General features: G+C 36.3%; 1 protein-coding gene across 2 annotated transcripts in view; it reads left to right on the top strand.

Moving 5' to 3' along the window:
- The window catches only part of LOC136030872 (alpha-crystallin B chain-like), a 49,332-nt gene that overhangs the window by 13,834 nt on the left and 14,973 nt on the right, over positions 1 to 20,525 (top strand). For both annotated transcript variants that reach the window (XM_065709938.1, XM_065709939.1), the window contains 2 exons: positions 448 to 576; positions 14,504 to 14,657. In XM_065709938.1, coding sequence (XP_065566010.1) covers positions 448 to 576; positions 14,504 to 14,657 — 283 coding nt within the window. The remainder of the gene's footprint in view (positions 1 to 447; positions 577 to 14,503; positions 14,658 to 20,525) is intronic.

The raw sequence follows: 20,525 nt of genomic DNA, 5'->3' as shown, positions 1-20,525 counted from the left end.
AATTTTTGATTACATAAAAATTCTTTTTTTTTGAAATATTTAACTTTAGTTTGGTATTATCAAGTTGGTATTATCGATCATTTTGGTAACATAGATATAGAAATGTAATTTAACCCATCAAAAGTGTTAATTTTGAGTTTTCAAGCAAAGGTTATGACAAATCAAAAAGGGCTCCAATTCTCTCAATGTATCCACAAACGACCTTGAGTTTCTAGGTTTAACCAATCAGGGTAAAATAACGTTCGATCCTTCCCGTTATTCTACTAGGTATATGTTAAAAGAGGAGCTTCCAAAATCTGATGAAAAATTTTCTCCAAAAATAAAAATCGCGACTTTTGATTCCAATCAACTAAATGTTGTTCTTCCAGTATCAAGCATTGCGTTTTTTTATTTGCAAATAATGCTTATATGCTTTATTAACACGCTAATAACAATGACCGTGTTCAGTTCCAGTCAACAATATCACATGACCGAAGCCAGGAAGTGGATTGATGGTATTGAAGCTGAAAGCCAGCGCAGTTCTAGCTCCGACGCCTTCTCTTCTGCGTTCTCTTCTAACAATGCTGCTTCTTCAAGGTCTGCTTCCTAACATTTTTTTTTCTTGTTAATCTTTCCTTTTAAGAAGGTATGTTTCAAAAATATTTAGATGACACATCTTTGACTGAGAAGATATTGACCTCACAAATTTTCTGCAATTGACAATGAGATTTAGCTAACGCTAGAGCCATTCATAGTAAGATTTAAATAATTACTGGAGCTATTTAGAAAGGTTATCGAAGCAGTGGTATCAATTCATGAGAACTAAGGGGGGGGGACGTTTATCAAAATCTAGGGGGTAATTTTTTCAATTTCTTCAAAGAAAACATCGAAAAATGCACTTTCCTACCCCCTTCTAATTGACACTTCTGCACCGAAGCTCAGTTTATTTGAACTTTTTCTTTGAAATTTGGCTAAATTTAACTTTGAAGGACAGCTTTGTTATCTGTCTTTAACTGTTTGGCAAAAAGTGTGGAGAAATTTAAGCAAACAACAATTGTTGTTCAGGGGTGGCGGAATGGAATGGATCTCCACTTGCTAATACGAGACCCCGAGTTCTATCTCAGCTACTTTAGCCTGCTGAAGGACCCGGAATTTGATTCTAGTGATGAGGTTATGCAAAAGTGTCTTTGTAATTATCCAGACAAGTAGAAGAAAAAAGGTAATTTTCTATTTGAACTAGCAACAAATAACCAAACAGATAAATGTTATTATGGCGTTAACTAAATCTTGGCGTTGGCTAAGTATGGGCGTGTCTAAATCTCATTGTGAATTAGTGTTTCTCTATTTAACCTTTCTGCGCATAGTTACTAATTCAATATGGGTAAATATGGGAAAATTAACTTATCTAAAACACTATGGACTTATAATTTCACCGTCAACATGCTAGACTCTTGCTTTAGAAATTGAGTTTTCCCCTCATACTGACGTTTGAAATTCAGCGTTGAAGAATTGGTTTATTAATTACAACGATTGTTAGGATTTTTTTTTAATTGAGTTATTTTTCAGTGAAAGATTTTAGTATCTATCTACTTGGTTACTTAAATACATTTTCTTACCTGTTAGTGTTTGTGTCTTGCTCTATTCCAGAGGATGGCTTCCAGTTCTTTAGATTTTTTCCGGGGTCTTACTATTTTTGTCCTGAGCTGGAGGACATGGAACACGTATATAGCTCATATAGCTCACATCAAGCTCCGAATAGGGCTATCTTGTGCTACTTATGTGACAAATAAGCTAAATGGCGTTTCAACCGCCATCTTTATCTGAAACTTATTAATTCAGTTGTTCTACCACATTATTTATAATGTGGTGTTATAAGGACAGTAGTAATCAAATGGTAGGTTGTACGAAAAATGTGGTTCAATCCCGCTTTCTAGGGCTATAATGAAAGAAAGGTTTAGATGGCTAGGCCATGTTCTGCGGATGAAGGATGACAGATTGCTGAAGATTGTCCCTTTTGGCCAACCATGTGGGGCTACACGGAAAGCAGGTCGTCCTCGTCTGGGGTTGGAGGATGTCGTGAATAAAGATCTAAAGGAAATGGGAACTTCCAGGAAGGTGTAAAGAGGGAGGTCTTGAATAGATTAGGTTGGAGGAGGAGCGTGCGTAGCTATGTTGGCCTCAGGTGGCTTTGTGCTGCAGTGAGTTATAAGTAGTGGCACTAGTAGTTATAATGACATGGTATTTCAACCGCCATCTTCTTTCGAAAATTTTTAATTCAGTTGCTCTACCACGTTATTTGTATATAGCACCGTATTGGAAAGTGATTAGTAAAACTGATAAGTAAGAACTTTACTTAGTTTTCTTTCGTTTCGCAAAATATCTTCTACGTTTCCTCATCGAGTTGCAACTCTTATTTTGTTAGAAAAATCAGTTTAGCTGTCCCCCTTATATCTTAAAAATAGCAGGTCTCTGTATATAATACACATCCTTCGAAGCTGAACCATCCTTGGTCTCTGATGCTATCACAGTGACTTATGGAAGTGTTTGACGTGTCATGTATTTGTTCAGTTGTTTTTATGGCACTTGGTGTTAAACAAGTGACATATAGCGATCGCAAATTCTGTCGGTCTTTCGGTCTGTCTGTCTGTCCTGGTTTTGCTACTTTAGGCAATTCCAGGTAAGCTACGACGATAAGCTACTACGAAATTAGGAATAGTTGTTTTCCCGATTTGACCATCTGGGGGGGGGGGAGTAGGGGGCCGATTAATTCGAAAAATAGAAAAATGAAGTATTTTTAATTTACGAACGGGTGATGGGATCTTAATAAAATTTGATGTTTGGAAGTATATTGTGTCTCAGAGCTCTTATTTTAAATCCCGACCAGATCCGGTGACATTGGGGAAGTTGGAGGGGGGAACCTAAAATCTTGGAAAACGCTTAGAGTGGAGGGATCGGGATGAAACTTGGTGGGAAAAATAAGTAGAAGTCCTAGATACGTGATTGACATAACCGGAATGGATTTGCTCTTCTGGGGGAGTTGGGGGGAGGGTTAATTATGAAAAATTAGAAAATTGAGGTATTTTTAACTCACGAAGGAGTGATCGAATCTTGTATCAGGGCTCTTATTTTAAATCCCGACAGAATCTGGTGAAGGGGGAGTTGGGGGGCGGAACCTAAAATCTTGTAAAACGCTTAGATTGGAGGGATCGGGATGAAACTTGGTAGGAAAAATAAGCACATGTCCTAGATACGGGACTGACATAACCGGAACGGATGTGCTCTCTTTGGGGGAGTGGGGGGGGGGAGGGTTAGTTCTAAAGAATTAGAAAAAATGAGGTATTTTTAACTTACGAAAGAGTGATCGTATCTTAATGAAATTTCATATTTAGAAGGACCCCCAAACTCAGATCTCTTATTTTAAATCCCGACCGGATCCAGTGTCATTAGGGGGGGAGACCGAAAATCTTGGAAAATGCTTAAAGCGGAGAGATCAGGATGAAACTTGGTGGAAAGAATAAGCACAAGTCCAAGATAGGTGACTGACATAACCGGACCGGATCCGCTCTCTTTGCTGGAGTTGGGGGGGGGGGGTAATTCGGAAAAATTAGAAAAAATGAGGTATTTGTAACTTACGAACGGGTGATCAGATCTTAATGAAATTTGATGTCTAGAAGGATCTTGTGCTTTAGAACTGTTATTTTAAATCCAGACCAGATCCGGCGACATTGATAGGAGTTGGAGGGGAAAACCCGAATTCTTGGAAAACGTGAAAATCGAGGTATCCTACGAATGGGTGATCGGATCTTAATGAATGTTGATATTTATTTTAAATCCCGACCGGCATTAAGCCTCTGATTTCCTTTTATAGCAATCTATTGATTCTTAGAATTTTGCTATATATATATATATATATAAACATACATATATATTCAACTTCACATGTAAAAAATTCATTGATGATATATATTATTCTTCCTATAATATCTTGGGATCTTTTAAACCCTGGATTCTCCGCAAATTAATTTTCTGCTCAGGCACGTACGCTTGCTTTGTCTCGAGGGGGGATGGCCACATTACATCCTTTTTATTTGACAATTTAAATGAAAATTGCTAAAATTCAGTAAAATTTGGGAGTTTTTTGGTAGGAGGTGGGCCCTGAGCCCCCCTTCCCACATACCTGATCGAGAGTACCTGTAGAGTGATCACTGCAAACAATAGCACATCTTTATTTTCTCATCAAACTCTGATCAGGACTGAGCAAAATTATACTACTGAACAGTTATTCTAAAATTATTATTAGAAAATGATAATTATATAATAGCTATATCATTAATAAATAATTATAAACGCTGGCGTATCTTTATTATCTCATTAAACTGTGATCATTACTGAGCAAAATTATTTTGTTTATATAATTGTATCATTAGAAAATTATGAGATTATAATTATGCAATTATAAGCAATAGCTTATGTTTATTATCTTATCAAACTGGATCAGTTTGATCACACCCAGGATGAGAATTGGAGAGAAACTGTCCAGTAACACTTGAATGCTAAACTGGAGAGTTTAAAATCTGAAAATATAGAAGATGAATGGAATAATTTTAACACAACGATTTGTGAAGTTGCTTATGGTGTCTTAGGAAAGAAAATTAGGAACGCAGCTAGGAATATTAGCGAAAAAGCTTTATGTTTAATAGAGAGGAGAAGGGGCTTGTACAAGAATTATCTGAGTGATAGATAATATGAAAACAAGGGGAATGTAAAGAAAGTGGAGAAAGCATTATAATGTGAACTAAGAAGGTGTGAAGTGGAGGCCATAGATAAAATTGCCGAGGATCTGGAAGATGCAGCTAGACGGCATAATTATAAAATATTTTCTGGCATGATAATGAATGGTGAGGGTGTAGTCAATCCGGACTTGTCCCAGGTAAAGATAGGAACGGGGCCACAATTAGTGATACGGGAAGAATTAAAGAGAGATGGACAGAACATTTAGCAAATTTGTTAAACTGAGATAGAGTTGCAGGAAAAGCTATAGAGGGAACTGGGAAACTTTGTGATACCTTGGATGTGAAGGAACATTTGTTCTGTGAGGAAGAATTAGCGACATTACTAAAAGGATTACAAAATAACAAAGGCCCCTGGTGCTGATACTATGGTAAATGATTTTCTTAAATATGACGGGTCTAAGGCTAGAAATAAGTTACTGAAGATTAAGAATGTAATTTTTGAAGGTGATAAGAGTGAGTGTCGTAATTATCGAGGCATTAACCTGGTCTCTGTAAGAAGCATATTAATTAGCAATATTCAATCCAATTTATTCAAATAAAAAAAACATAATACCAATAATAATAAAGATCCTGGAAGTGAACTTGTTGTGGACCATAACAACAAAAAATTGAAAATGAAGAAGAGAGAAAAAAAAGAAAAGAGAAAATATGGGTAATTAAAGCAAATTGAATAAGAATTTAGAGAATTATAATATCAAAATTTTAGTACATTGTTATACAGCGTGCGAAAACTTGTGGGTAGATCGACAATGGAGGGTATTATATTCCATTGAAGTATAGATTTATGAATGGGGGATCGCTGGGCGGAACTAGAGACACACTTGGGGACAGTGAAGGAACGGTTGGATGAACGGAGATAGAGGCCTTCAGAATTATTACTATTAAAATAAGATAATAAATGGGGAGGAAGATTTTTATGGTAAGCGGAGTATGCAAGGGATGGATTTAATTTTTTGGTGATTTGTTCAAAAGGAATAATACCAAAATCGGAGTACAAGCCCTGGGTGGGATATAGTCGGGGCAGCCGAAAAACTGCTCTGACGGTGCGGTTTTGGCCAGATTTTAATTTATTGTTAACTGAAGGATAAGTGTTGCTCCAAACAGATCCGCAGTATGAGATATATGGGTAAATAAAAGAGTAATAAAGGGTGACAAGGATATCGAGAGGAAGAAAATAAGTCACACGATTAATCATACTTACCTGTCGCAAGATTATGGCTCTGATGTAGGACACATGTGTTGCAAATGATAGGGAGGAGTCTATGTAAACACCAAGAAACTTGGCAACTTTGACCTGTGGGAGGAGATTGGTAGAATATTTTAGGCCAAGTGCTTGCTGAGCTTCATTTTTTTGTAAGGGGTTCGCAATAATGCAACCTGACTTTTCTTGCTGTTAATGGTCATGCAGTTAACGAGACACCACTCCTCTACTCTATTCAGAAGGGCTTGAGTAGAGGCGACGACGAATGGTAAATTAGGACCGGTGAGGAAAAAGTTGCTATCGTCAGCAAAAAGTACCGGGTGCACTGATGGACCCAGGTCCGTAACCAAATCATTAATATAAAGGAGAAAAAGTATTGGACCAAGAACAGAGCCCTGTGGGACGCCCCTCCGGACAGGTAGGCGATGTGAAGTCACCCCGCCCAGACTCACTCTCTGTACTCTACCAGAGAGAAAAGAGCCAAACCATGAGAAAGGAACTCCACGAATCCCTAAGTTGTTGAGTTTACTTAATAAAACACTGTGATCAACCATATTAAAGGCCTTAGAAAAATCCAGAAATAAGCCCAATACAGTATTTTTAAGGTCAAGTTGGGAACGTATAAACTGTGTGGCGTCTATTGGTGCATGAGCAGTTGAAAATTTGGAACGGAAGTCATATTGATGAGGAGAAATCAACGAATCTGAAGAATGAATCCCAAATAAAAAGGGAGAAATACGTCGGAATATAATTCTCTCAAGCATTTTAGATATAACTGGGAGAAGTGAGATTGGACGATAATTACTATCTCAGACGGATCGCCCTTTTTATGAATCGGGATGACAATTGCTGATTTAAATATTTCTGGGAAGACTCCATTGGTCATAGACAGGTTTGCTATGTGCACAATGGGTTCACAAATATAGGAAGATATGGTCCTAAGAAGCTTATTACTTATGCCAAAGAAGTCAGGTGTACTACTATTAGAGAGACATTTGATAACTTGGAACACCTCTTTACGATCAGTTGGAGAGAAAACATGGATCCAGGATTCTTGCTAGGGTGTACTGACTGGGAGAAGGAACAGGAGTTAGCATTTGGAATATTAGTGAAATAATTATTAAAAGCATCCGGTACTAAAATTGGGTCAATTAATCTGCCACTGATGTCCTTAAGGTTAATAGGTACGGATCTTGAATTTCTTTTTTTGAAAGAATTTCATTTATTGTGGACCAAATTTTTTGCAAGTTCCCTTTGCAATGAGAGATTTTTGAATAATAATAATTTTTTTTTGCTTCCCGGACGAGTTTGGTATATAAGTTTTTGTATTTTTTATAATTAGTCAGGTCAATAACGTTACTGGTTTTGCAAGCTAACTTATATAGGTCATTTTTTCGGTATGAAGAGATTATCAGGCTATTAGACATCCAGGGGCGTATATGGGTAGTTTTTCGGTTTGATTTACGAACTGGAAAGGTTGAACTGATAAGATCACTCAGTCCCTGTGTAAAACCATTTGTGGCTGAATTAACATCTGACAATCCAAAACCTTGGACCAGTCGAAGGATTTCAAACGATCCGTGAACCGGTTCATATTCACAGTATTATATATTCTATTATACGTAGGGGTATTAGTTCTAGAGGGTTGAGTAGCTGGTCGGGAGGGTAGGGAGAGATAGATTGGAAAGTGATCTGACAGGTCAAAAAATAGTATTTTGGAGGACTGCTGGTTTCCCAGAGAAGTGGATACAAAAATGTTGTCAATTACAGTAGCTGTAGACCTCATAGGATCAACTCTAGTAGGAAAAAAGAATGTGAGAAGAAGACCACTTGAGGTGAATGTTTCAAAGAAGGTATCAGTATCATTATTATTGCTAACATTTAGTAAATTACAATTGAAGTCCCCAAAAACTATTGCCTTCTTTTGTGGTAAATTAATAAAACTAGAAAAATCATCAAACAGATTACAGAAGAAAGGGGTCGGAAATGAGGGGGTTTATAAAATAATGAAAAAATAAAAGAATTCTCGTCAACACTTATGTCTACGATTATTGAATAAATGCATCTAATAGCCTGTATTGCATCAGTCTAATAGCCTGGTGAATTTCAGACTTGATCGGATGTAAAGAGAAATGCCGCCAGAGGACTTAGTTAATTTTCTTTCAATATGAATAGCTTGAAACCCCGGGAGGGAAAATTCATTATTATCATCAATTTCGGAAAGCCACGTTTCCCTTATTCCAATTACGTTGAAAGGGCAGTAACCATTAATTAAAATTAAGTCTTTAAAATTAGCCCACTTATCCCGTATACTTCTGATGTTAAAGCAAATTACATTAAGTTTGGTCTCTTCCATTACCTTAGGTTTCATATTTTTTACAAAATCGAAAGTGTTGAGATATTCACAGTTAATTTGGTTTAAAGGGCTATCGGGGCTGGTGGGCAAATTATTTTGGTCATCGTTATAGTTAAAAACAACATTATTGCACAGTGATAAATTCGTGAGAAACGTAAAATCTCGTATAGTACACATTTAAATATCCATTGTGGTCTGAGTTTCATCATCTCCTTGATTAGAATATTGGAAATCTTCTTCAGCCGACGAAATATCATTGGTGGTAATTTTGGACTGGGATGGAAAGTTTGCCGTTTTTTTCTTAGATTTCTTGCCTTTGACTAGGGCATTGACACCGACTATCGTCTTGGGGGTTGTGGCATTGTCAGAGCCTGTATTAATTTGATTTTCAGTTGAGTCTACAGGCTTAACTAGCTTTTGATGGGAGAGCTTTTATATTTTTTAGTTGATCAGAATTGAGCTATAGCTGTTTGTAAGATGTCATCACCTAGGAATTTAGTGATAGCTTTCTTCTTGAGAATATTTTTGGTTTCCTCAGCTTCATTACTAACCTCAATTAAGTGACTGACTGTGAGATAAGTTGCAAGCCTTTGCCATTCTTGGCTACTTTTAGATGAATCTTTTGAAGGGCAGGATGTTGAAGTAAACTTAGGTAAGGGATGGGGGGATTGACTAGAACCTTGAGTATGAACATTATTTGCCTCTTTTGGAAATGATACTGTCTTTGCATCTTCTACAGCAACTGTTGCTTGGCTTCTACTGGGCCGATAGGGTGTGGGTTGCCAAGGGATTCTTGTAGCTACAACTGAGTAGGGTAGGTTCATTTTATCAGATGTTCTAAGGATTAGGACTCGCTTTTGGTTAGCTGGGCAAGATTTTTTTGGAGGGCTGTGTGTCTCATTGTGTGGCCTGTTTTCCCACACTTAAGGCAAGACGGATGGGACTGTTTGCAGTGTTTTTTGCTGTGGCCGTGGGCCAGACAAGTGGAGCATTGACCATTGTAGGAGCATGTGGCTTGGGCTTATAAATCTTGTAAAAAAGGGACATACCGTACAAGAATATTTCTCTACTTAGCTCAACTTTGTAGGAAATGAGGATTGAATTGCTTGGGTGCAGAAAACCTTCTTTGTTTAAACTTAGCCTTAGAGCAGTTGAAGGATTGATGAGAAGGCCTGAAGAATCTATTAGTTCAGTTTGTATTTCCTCCACTTTTACACTGGTATCAACACCATACAGCACATACTTGTGTAACTTTTCCAAACCTTTTTTTGTGGCTAAAATTTTTGAGCCATCAAGAATTATTTCTTTGGATTTTGACAGGACATGGTCTACCGCCTGAGAAGACGTAAAGTAAATATCAATAGACTCGCCCTGCTTGAAAACAAGCTCAAAATTTACCTTAGAGATCAGAAAGACAGGTTTCCTAATTTGCATTATTCGATCTTTTGAAAAGGGTTGGCCATTGGTTTTCTTGATAGAGACAGTATAATAATTGGGGTAATCGTTAGCACTAGTTTCTGGGACACTTGAAGAGAGGGGTTGCACTATCACTGGCGAACGAGTTTCATCCTTTTTCCTCTTTTTGCCAGGCTTCTCACCTCTTTCATTAGAGTTAGTTTCGGCTAAGGCCTGAATTCCTGACAAGTGGCTAACTGTTTTGGATCGCGTAGTTGGGGGGGGGGGGGGTTCTAGGAAGAGTTTTAGAGGTGGGTTGGAATGGCGACTGGCTAAGGGTTTCAGTGGGAGTATCTTTCTCGGGTGGTAGCCTTAGGGGCTTTTTTCCCGTCATTTATTCCGACGAGACACTGCAGATTCACGAACTGTTAATCAGTCTTAATTCAAGGTTACTTGACTAAAAGTAAATATGACAGTTTTTAATCAGCGATAACACCAGTATATTCAATTATACACTATGATAAATAATAACTCACTTTGTATGAAGTGAGCAATCCCTCGCAATTAAATTCGCAAGTTAATTACGCCACCTAACACAGTACAGTACAAAAAAAAATCTGATTAGGTTCATAAGCTAGTTCCTTTTAGTTTAGATACTAAACTCATACTGTTTAGATATGATACCGTTTAGACTTAGACTAAGAGCTGCTGTAGACTAAGTGGTAAGAGAAGAACATGGTGGTTTTAAAAATGATAGAAAATGTGTCGACCAAATTTTTGCTCTTAGGCTAATAATTGAAAAGTCCCTGAGTTATCAAACACCTTTGGTCCTCAGTTTTATAGATTATGAACAAGTTTTTGATTCTGTTGATAAAAAACTTTAGCGAATGTCCTATCCTTGTACAAGAGTGACACTGCTGCAGTTAAGGTAAGAAATGAGGTTAGCAGCTGGTTTCGTATGAAATCAGTAGTTAAGCAGGGTTTTGTTATATCACCCTTTATATGGATCATTTTGATGGACTTTGTCTCAAGGAGCACAGAAAAGGCAATGGGAGAACACAGAATCAAATCGGGAGGAAAAACTTTCCAGGACTTAGATTACGCTAATGATTTAAGCATCCTAGATGAAAGTGTGAGCAAAATGAATGAACTTTAAGAGGTTTTGCGAGTTCAGTGTGCTAGAATAGGTTTGACAATTAATGTTAAGAAGACTAAGTCGCTAAGGCTAGGAATAAGTGAAGATAAAAAGGTAATACTGGGTAACGAAAAGATCGATCAGGTGGGCAGCTTCACTTAACTTGGTAGTATTATTATTATTAAGACGGTGAGAGCAGTGAAGATGTTAAAAGTAGAATAGCCAATGCTCAGGGTGTTTTTTCACAGTTGAAAAAAGGTTGGAGGGATAGGATGATAAGTCTGCGAACCAAGATTAGAATATTCAAAGCTACAACAATGACAGTGGTCAAATATGGTTCTGAAGCATGAGTGCTCCGAAAAGTGGATGAAGATTTGCTAGATGTTTTCCAGAGAAATTGCCTAAGGATTGTTCTGGGTACCCGTCTTACTGACCGTAGTTCAAACAGTAGCCTGTATTAAAAGTTAGGTTCAATTCCGCTTTTTAGGGGTATAATGAGAGAAAGGTTCAGATGGCTTGGGTACGTTCTGCGGATGAAGGATGACAGATTGTCAACGACATTACTTTACAGCCAATTGTCAAGGGCTAAACGGAAAGTGGGTCGTCCGTGGTTGGAGTGGGAGGATGCAATATAGAAAGATTCAAGGGAAAACGGAGCTTCCTGAGAGGGTTTAAAAAGGGAAGCTTTGAACAAATAGGGATGGAGGAGGAGCGTGCGTACCTGTGTTGGCCTCATGCGGCTTGGTACTGTGGTGAATTTTTAGTAGTAATAGTAGTAGTCGTAATGAAGATTTATAACAATTTTATGTTACATCAATCACCCATACTTTCAAAAACAGAAAAATGGCAGCCATGCTGCTTCTCTAGATGTCTCCACTAACATCCACCAGTAAACCCACCTTACCCACCCAGTATACCATGCCCACGATACCTACTAAATATTTGTAAATAAAGTACATCCAATTTTACCTATTCACAACTATCCTTTATCAATTACTTAGCTGCACTTTGCATGGGAGGGCGACTGGAGGCACCCTCTAGCTAATTAGGCACTGTTACGAATACTATTTAAGGATACAGTACACTGTCGGCAATTATTGTGGGCTATCTGGACCAATTGTGCCGCGCTGATAACGCCCTTGCCATTAATGTGATAGATAGATTTATTATCAATGGGCGTTTTCCTTATCGCTATCAGTACCAATATATAAGACCACACAGCCTTAAATTAATCCACCCATTAATTTAATAAGCTATCTTTCGGCAATCAGTTAATCTATCAAATTAATTCACACAACTGTATATTAATGGTAGATCAGACGTTAATGATTGGTATATATATATATATATATATATATATATATATATATATATATATATATATATATATATATATATATATACTTACTGACGACACGACTGCCTGTCCATGGATTATTCTTTATGGTTGATTGTGTATGGCTATGCTGTTTGACCTATGTGATTGTATGGATGAGTAGGGTTAAGGCCTCGTTCAAGTGCTGATCTATATTAATCACTAATGTAGGAAAACAGTCTTCCTTTTCTCCTTCTATCTTTTTTTTGTGCTGTTGCACTGGTGATTTCTCTTCTCATTATATATATATATATATATATATATATATATATATATATATATATATATATATATATATATATATATATATATATATATATATATGTATATATATATATATATATATATATATATATATATATATATATATATATATATATATATATAGTTTTTGAATTTTTTTTTGTTTTTAGTTTATTTTTATTTTCTTATTTTTTTATTTTCTTTTTCTTCTTTTTTTAATTTTCCGCAACGTGCCCCAGCAACACGTGTGCAAGGTGCTAACTTTTAACTGCGTAAAACTTGCGGATTTACAACTGGTAATTCCTCTGATATACTCTGGTAATTCCTCGACACGCATTCTTTTTTTACTTTATCTTTCATCCGCAAGCCTGGTTTCACGCTGCTCTTGTAATACATCGACGCGCTTTCTTTTGGTAATTTCTCTCTGAGCCGTAAGCCTAAACCCTTCCCCCTAAAGCAACACGTATGCAAGGTTCTAATTTTTGACTGCGCAAAACTTGTGGATATACAAAATTTTTCGCTATCCCATTGTCTGTGCATATAAATAGATTGTCCGGTTTACCGACTTTTGAGTATACAACATATATAATTGCCCATGGGAAACACAATCCGTATTAAGATCTATACCGCATTTTTCTAATGACTGCCCTTGATCTTCGTTGATGGTGATTGCAAATGCTAATTGAATTGGGAATTGCAATTCACAAACGTTGATTGTACAGTCAAAAAGAAGTTTGTGAATGGTATTTTCTAATCCCAATTATAGAAAACGATTTCTTGGCGTTTACTGACCTCTTCCAACCATGAAAAACAAGATGAAAAAAAAGAACTAAAGAAAAGGGTTTTCATCGGTTATTCTACAAAATTGGAAATTTTTGCACTAAGTCTCACTCAGAAAATTCAACCTGTATAGAATTTGGTATAGAGCCTGTCATTAATTGAACCTGTTGACTTTATTTTAAGCAGGTGATGGGAATTTCAGGTCGTCTTGGTTCCTCAGAACGATGTCCAAGTTCTATAAGCTGTGGGACATGTCCTATTTATGAAATCTTAAATAATAAGGGGAGCAATGTCGAAAGATGATATATTTTTCATAGCCACTCAAAGAAAATAAAAAAAAACTTCCTGCGGGAGATAAATCGGATATGAGGACCCACATATTAGACTATGCAAACGCAGAAGTTTTTGAGGCTGGATTGTTTAGTTCAAAGTTTATGTTTACAACGATCGGCGATTATTTTTTTGAGGCTTTTTACAATTTATTAACAAACTGAATATTTTATGAGAGTTTCACTTTTTATGAAGCTTTTATAGTTGTACCATATTTTCGTAGGTTTTGCCACGTTTAGCTGTTAATATAAATAAGCAAAACTAATTAATTATATGTGACAGTGTTTTTTGCCCATATAAATTCAAACATTATCTATCTGTTGCAAGGTCGTATCCAGGATTTTTTTGAGAAGGGGGGGGGGGTACCATTTTTTAAAATGCATCAACAATCTGTTTATATTCTTTTTTTTTTACGTTTTTTATGAGTCGGACAAACATTTCCATGGGGGGGGGGTCAAATTCCCTGGCCTTCCTGGATATAGCCTTGATATGTTGATTTGCAAAGATAACTAAACCTTCGGAAGAAAGCAGCACCTTCTTAAGCTCTTTGTTGTGACTCTAACTCTCTATCTTATTGACTCTCTATCTATATCATCTATATTGTGTCTAACTCTCTATCTGGGGGCTTTAGCATAGTTTTGCTGATTTTTTTCACTCACTTATTTTTTAAAACAATTTGGTGCCCGTCGCTACCAAAAACTATTTAACTATATGGGGGTGTTTTTTGTTGAAAACTCAATCCTGATTTTTCTGATTGTTAAAGATATGTGTGGTTGTTTGACATTCCACCTAGCCAATCGAAACAATTAGTTTTTATTTTCAACGTTTTGGTAATTTAGGGATCCATCTGGGGTTTACCTTTGGGTGATTGTGAAAAAGATATACTATATGACGTTTTATGGTTTTTATTCTTTAGTGAGTTGGCACCCCCTCCTTCATCTTGGTTAGAAGGCCTGAGCTCACCCCTTATTCAAGAGGACGGAGAGCAGAAACTTCTCAAGTTGAGATTTGATGTTTCTCAATACACTCCCGAAGAGATTGTTGTGAAAACTGTAGACAATAAGCTTCTTGTAAGTATTATTATATGATACAGTCTAATATTTAGATAAGTCAGCTAATTATGGATTAGAAAAGAAAAGGAAAGAAAAGAACACTCCTACAAATTAGCTTAGCCATCTTCAAAAGATGGGAGGGTGTAAAGAGGGAGACTTTAAATAGATTAGGTTGGAGGAGGAGCGTGCGTAGCTGTGTTGGCCTCGGCGGCTTGATGCTGCAGTCAGTTATTATTATTAGTAGTAGTAGTATCTTCAAAAGGCCCGTAAAGCTTCTTCCAAATCAAACAGTTCGTGGTAACGAACAGTATTAAGGAGCGACCCGGCTCAATAGTAACTGAAACTCTAAAAAATGGAATTTGATACCAATAGTTACATCGAAAGAATCGCATTTAATGCTGATTTTAAATATATAAGTTTCATCAAGTTTAGTCTTGTCCATCATAAGTTACGAGCCTGAGAAAATTTGCCTTATTTAAGAAAATACGGGGAAAAAACCCCCTAAAAGTCATACAGTCTTAACGAAAATGACACCATCAGATTCAGCGTATCAGAAAACCCTATTATAGGAGTTTCAAGCTCCTATATACAAAAATGTGGAGTTTTGCATTTTTTCCCCACAAGACAGATCAAGGCTGCGTGTTTATTTGTTTTTTTTATTTTGTTGTTTGTTTGTTTTTTCCCAGGGGTGATCGTATCGACTCAATGGTCCTAGAATATCGCAAGAGGGCTCATTCTAACGGAAATTAAAAGTTCTAGTGCCATTTTTAAGTGACCCAAAAAATTGGAGGGCACCTAGGCCCCCTCCTACGCTCATTTTTCCCCCAAAGTCACCGGATCAAAATTCTGAGATAGCCATTTTATTCACCATAGTCGAAAAACCTATTAAGTATGTCTTTAGGGCCGACTTACTCCCCCACAGTCCCCGTGGGAGGGGCTGCAAGTTACAAACTTCGACTAATGTTTACATATAGTAATGGTTATTGGGAAGTGTACAGACGTTTTCACAGGGATTTTTTTGGTGGGGGGAGAAGTTGAAGGGGGTTAGTGGGAGGATCTGTCCATGGAGGAATTTATCATGGGGGAAGAAAATTTCAATGAAAGGGGCGCATGATTTTCTAGCATTATTAAAAAAAATTGATGAAAAATAAATATGAAAAGTTTTTTTCATCTGAAAGTAAGGAGAAGCATTAAGACTTAAAACGAACAGAAATATATTACGCATATGAGGGGTTCACCTCCTCGTAATACCTCGCTCTTTACGCTAAAGTATTTTTAGTAGTTTCAACTATTTATTCTACGGCCTTTGTGATTCATGGGTCATTCTTAAGGAATTGGGACAAAATTTAAGCTTTAGTGTAAAGAGCGAGGTATTGACGAAGGGTTGAACCCCCTCATATACGTAATAAAAACATATGAATATAGAAGTTCGCTACGTAAGTCAATTCGTAAGTTACGTATATTTTTTAGCAATGAAAACGTTCGTAAAAAATTAAAGTTCTAGTTGCCTTTTTAAGTAATCAAAAAATTAGAGGGCAACTGGGCCTCCTCCCTCTCTACTTTTTTTTTCAAAATCTTCTGATTAAAACTATGAGAAAGTCATTTAGCCAAAAAAACAAAAAATAATATGCAAATTTAGTTTTAACTATTTATGTGTGGAGAGTCAAAATCAAAACATGCATTAATTCAAAAACTTTCAGAAATTAAATAAAAAAACAAGTTTTTTTTTAACTGAAAGTAAGGAGCGACATTAAAACTTAAAACGAATAGAAATTATTCCGTATAGTAAAGGGAAGTTTTGTGACAAAGAGTCAAACTTTAGCGTAAAGAGTGAGGTGTGGAGGAGGGGACAACCCCTTTATTATACGGAATAATTTATGTTCTTTTTAAGTTTTAATGTTACTCCTTGCTTTCAGTTAAAAAAACTTTTTTTTATTTAATTGGGATCAAAAGCCTCAAAATGAAAGTATTAGTTCTATGTTATTCGTTTTACAATACTTATGATGTGGTAGAATCATTTACCTTCCTAGACTGTAAAGATTTTGGTGACGTTAGTCGGTCAAAAGCAAGTATCCTCACCATCTATGAGTCAAGGAAATTTGTCTCAGTTTTTCTTCTTATCGATTTTTGAAAGATATTCTGCCCAACCACTTAGATTGTTTGGATTTTTTTACACCTTTCGTGTGATCGCCTCTGTGACTAAAAAAAAAGAAAAAAAATGTCCGTGATCTCTACTTCATTTTGCATACGTACTTCTAGCCTCTAATGTTTTCTTCCGTTAAAAAACTAATTTCACAGTTGGGTTTTTGCTTTGTTGTGACTCTACGCCGTGTTCAAAAAAATAAAATCCATGCTAAAAAATTGTGAAAAGCTAAAAAAACTAATGATTTCAAAGGAAAAAGCGAAACTGACATATTGTCTTTTGTGGAAGCTGCTTGGCCAAAATTCTGCCTAATGAGTGTTTTTCCAATTGTTTTGTGAAGCTTTATAAGGCAACTATGTTAGATTTAGTCATATTAGACACGGCCAGGTAAGGAAAAAAAAATTGTAACCTAGCCGGAATATTAAGGGTGACTTATGCAAATTAGCACTGTTCGTATTTTTTTTTTTATTTATTATTTTTTATTATTATTATTTTATTTATTATTTTTATTTATATTTATTTTTATATTTATATTTTTTATATATACTTTACTTATTCACTAAACATCCAAGTGCAAAACTTTAAAATATTTTAAAGATGCATTTCCTTCATCAAGAAAGAGCGAGCCACCACAGCTAAGATGTCTGGCTTATAAGGATCTTTGGAGTACATGTGATGAGCTTAGAGACTTATTTTGAGTGGATATTCAATATTACCGAAGTTATATCCCAATTTTTTTCTTTGGGGCTACTTGGACAAGTCTGGGGGAGTCAATCCCTTTGCTGGACTCAAGGAACTTATCATGGAGGTGATCAGTCGTTCCGCGGATCATAAAAAATTTCCTACTTTGTTTGAAGCCATGCAATGAAACCTTCATCTCCAGGATTGTGTGAAGGTGGAGGAGGGGCTATGATTTTGTTCTGCCGATCCGGTGGCTAGAATTCTTTTGACTTTTTTTTGTTCGACAGATTCGCATAAATTTAAGTGAATACTAGTCAAATGCAAACTTTACCCAAGCAATGGGGTTTGTCCCCTAAATTTACCTCTATGTATAAAGCTATATCAGGGCCATGTTGAATTCTGCTCTAGATAAACAAAACAAAAAAGACTAAAGATTCTCATGTTTTCTTACGCAAACAAAAAAAACAACTAAAAAACTACGGACTACTAACGGGTAATTTCACACGATTCAAAAGTAAAACTAAGAAATGCGTTCTATCAATTTCAGAAACTTAATTTTTGGTCACCTTGTAAACAGTCCCTATTTAGTTGTTTTCTAGTTCCCGGTATAGTTTTTCCCTATCCCTATCTACTTAATGCAGTTCCGTATGTTTTTGTAGGTCTCTATATACTTTTTCTGTAGTTAACAAACTAACAAGTTAGGCTTGTTTAGCTAGGGATAACTAACAAATTAGTCTTAAAAAAAATGATAGCGAAGCCGAGGTTAAGAGTGACAGTAGAACCTTGTTTACACTGTTTTGATTTTAAAAGAAAGGATAGCCTTTACGATGTAGACTTGAATATATTTCCCCTTTTGTTTTTGGCACACTTCTTATGTATGACGCTGATTAACTTGTGACTTGGCATTTGGAGATAAACAAAGGTTTGGCTTAGGAAGTTGGACGAGCAGGAGAGTGACAGAGGAAATGATGTAAGAAGGTTTAACCTTTAGCTTGAATTTATGTTGATTATCAATCTTTATCACTTTTCTTTGAGTGTCAGGTGTTGAATTTAAAGCATCCAAATTTATTATAAGTTAAGAAATTATGAATTCAAGCAAAGTTGGATTCACACTAACCTCAAAGTGGAATTTATGTTAACCATCAATCTTTATCTGCTTCAAGTGACAGATACTGAATTTAAAGTATAAAAATTCATTACAAATTAAAAGATTATGAATTCATGCAAAGTGGAATTCACACTTCATAGGAATCTAAAAAGAGACGTAATACCTGTTAATTCTGTATATGATTTTGAGCCTCCAATCCTTTATCATGTACCTCCAAGAATGTCATATGGTCTCTGTCCGTGCCATTGTCAGTTTAAGCTCTGTTGCAGGGATGCCACCTGGGGAGAAATCACTAGATATATTGATTTTTTGGTTGATTTAGTAATTTTCTTCAACAATCTAGGCATTCGTGTGCTGATCTAGTGATTTTTTTCCGTCGAGGCAATATAAAAATCACTAGAAATAGTGGTAAATTACTAAAGGTGACAGCCCTGCTCTTGTGACATGATGGACTTGCATCCACACTATCATGGCGCACATGTGTTCATTGTGTGTGACGGTTTGCTCGTGCAAAGCATCGCTCATTTTTTTATTCTGATGTTGATAGCATATAAATAAGTTCAAAATTTTCTATCTTTCCATTTTCTCATTTAAGCGATACTTCAGTTAAAATGCTTATAAGAATGGATCAAGGGTTGACCGAAGTAGGGTTGGGATTAACCCACTGGCTTGGGTGCAGCTCTGCAGCGTTGGTAGTACAACAACTTTTGTTCAGTTCTCATTTACAGCAATAAAATTCGTCCAAGCGAATTTTTGATAAAATAAATTCAAAAAAAATAATTTTTTCAACTGGAAGTAAGAAGCGACATTAAAACTTAAATTAAAAGAAATTACTGAAAAAGAAAATTATGAAAAAGAAATTACTTCATTATATGGCACCCTTCTCGACACCCCGCTCCTAAGATACCTCTTAGAAACTAAGAGGAGCCCTACTCCTCTTCATTTCTGTTCATTTTAAAGTTTATTTTGCTGTGGGGCAGAGGGGCAACTATCTCCCCCTACTCCAGTTTGCCCCCCCCAGCTGAAATTTAGTTTCTTCTAAAATACTGTCAAAACTATAAAAAGATTGGATAATTCAGGCAATCAGAGAAACAGCTCAGTTTTCTTAGTATACTTTACCTTTATAGTACTATACAGTACTATATAGTACTTATAGTACTATACTTTATAGCTCATTTTTCATTGTCATTTTCACTTGATTTGGGAAAACCGGCTCCAACTTGTACTCCCTCCCTCCTCCCAGGGTTTTGACGAAATTACGCCGCTGGTGTGACTTGGTCTTCGTTTTGTATCCAAGTATATTTATTGATGGTGAATTAAGGTGGTTTTGTGCTTGAAAATTATTTGAATTTATTTCCGCTCATCTTTGGTTTTACGTAGCTCTCTGCTTTTCTTTGTAAATCTTCTTTTGTAAAAAATTTGTTAAAATTCACTTACTCCAAAAAAATTTAGTAAAATTTGAAATTTAAATTCCTTTTTGTACTAATCATATGTAAAATCACGGACAGACGGAGACTCCTAAATTTGCTTGCATATGAACTAACTTTATGTCAGATTGGGGTTGGCTTTGAAACTGTGATATAACGTTCGTGGTGGAAACACATGTGGATCCTACTTGATTGTCATTAGGTTCGTAACTATTATTTATTTGTAGATATTCATCCCTACTGGATGACAAGATTATCCTTCAGTCTAATTACATAGGCTCTTTGTATTCATGAGGTATAGTAAAGGTAAAAAAAAGGTAAAGGATACGGCATTAGACTCTACAGTCCCTACCGGCGGTGCTGATCTCCGTTTCTTGGCCCTTCAGCCAGGAAGTGCAATGGGAGGTTGGGGGCCAACCATCCTGTGCTTTCGCATACCCTTACTGTTTACCTTCCCCAGATTTCTCCAAGTACCCATTTAGAGCTGGGTGGACTCTGGCTAAGCTTACAGAGTCACGCCACTGACC

This window comes from Artemia franciscana, chromosome 9 (assembly GCF_032884065.1).
Source record: "Artemia franciscana chromosome 9, ASM3288406v1, whole genome shotgun sequence".
Lineage (NCBI taxonomy): Eukaryota > Metazoa > Arthropoda > Branchiopoda > Anostraca > Artemiidae > Artemia > Artemia franciscana.
Note: the sequence above shows the minus strand (reverse complement) of the source record. Positions and strands in the feature narration are given on the sequence as shown.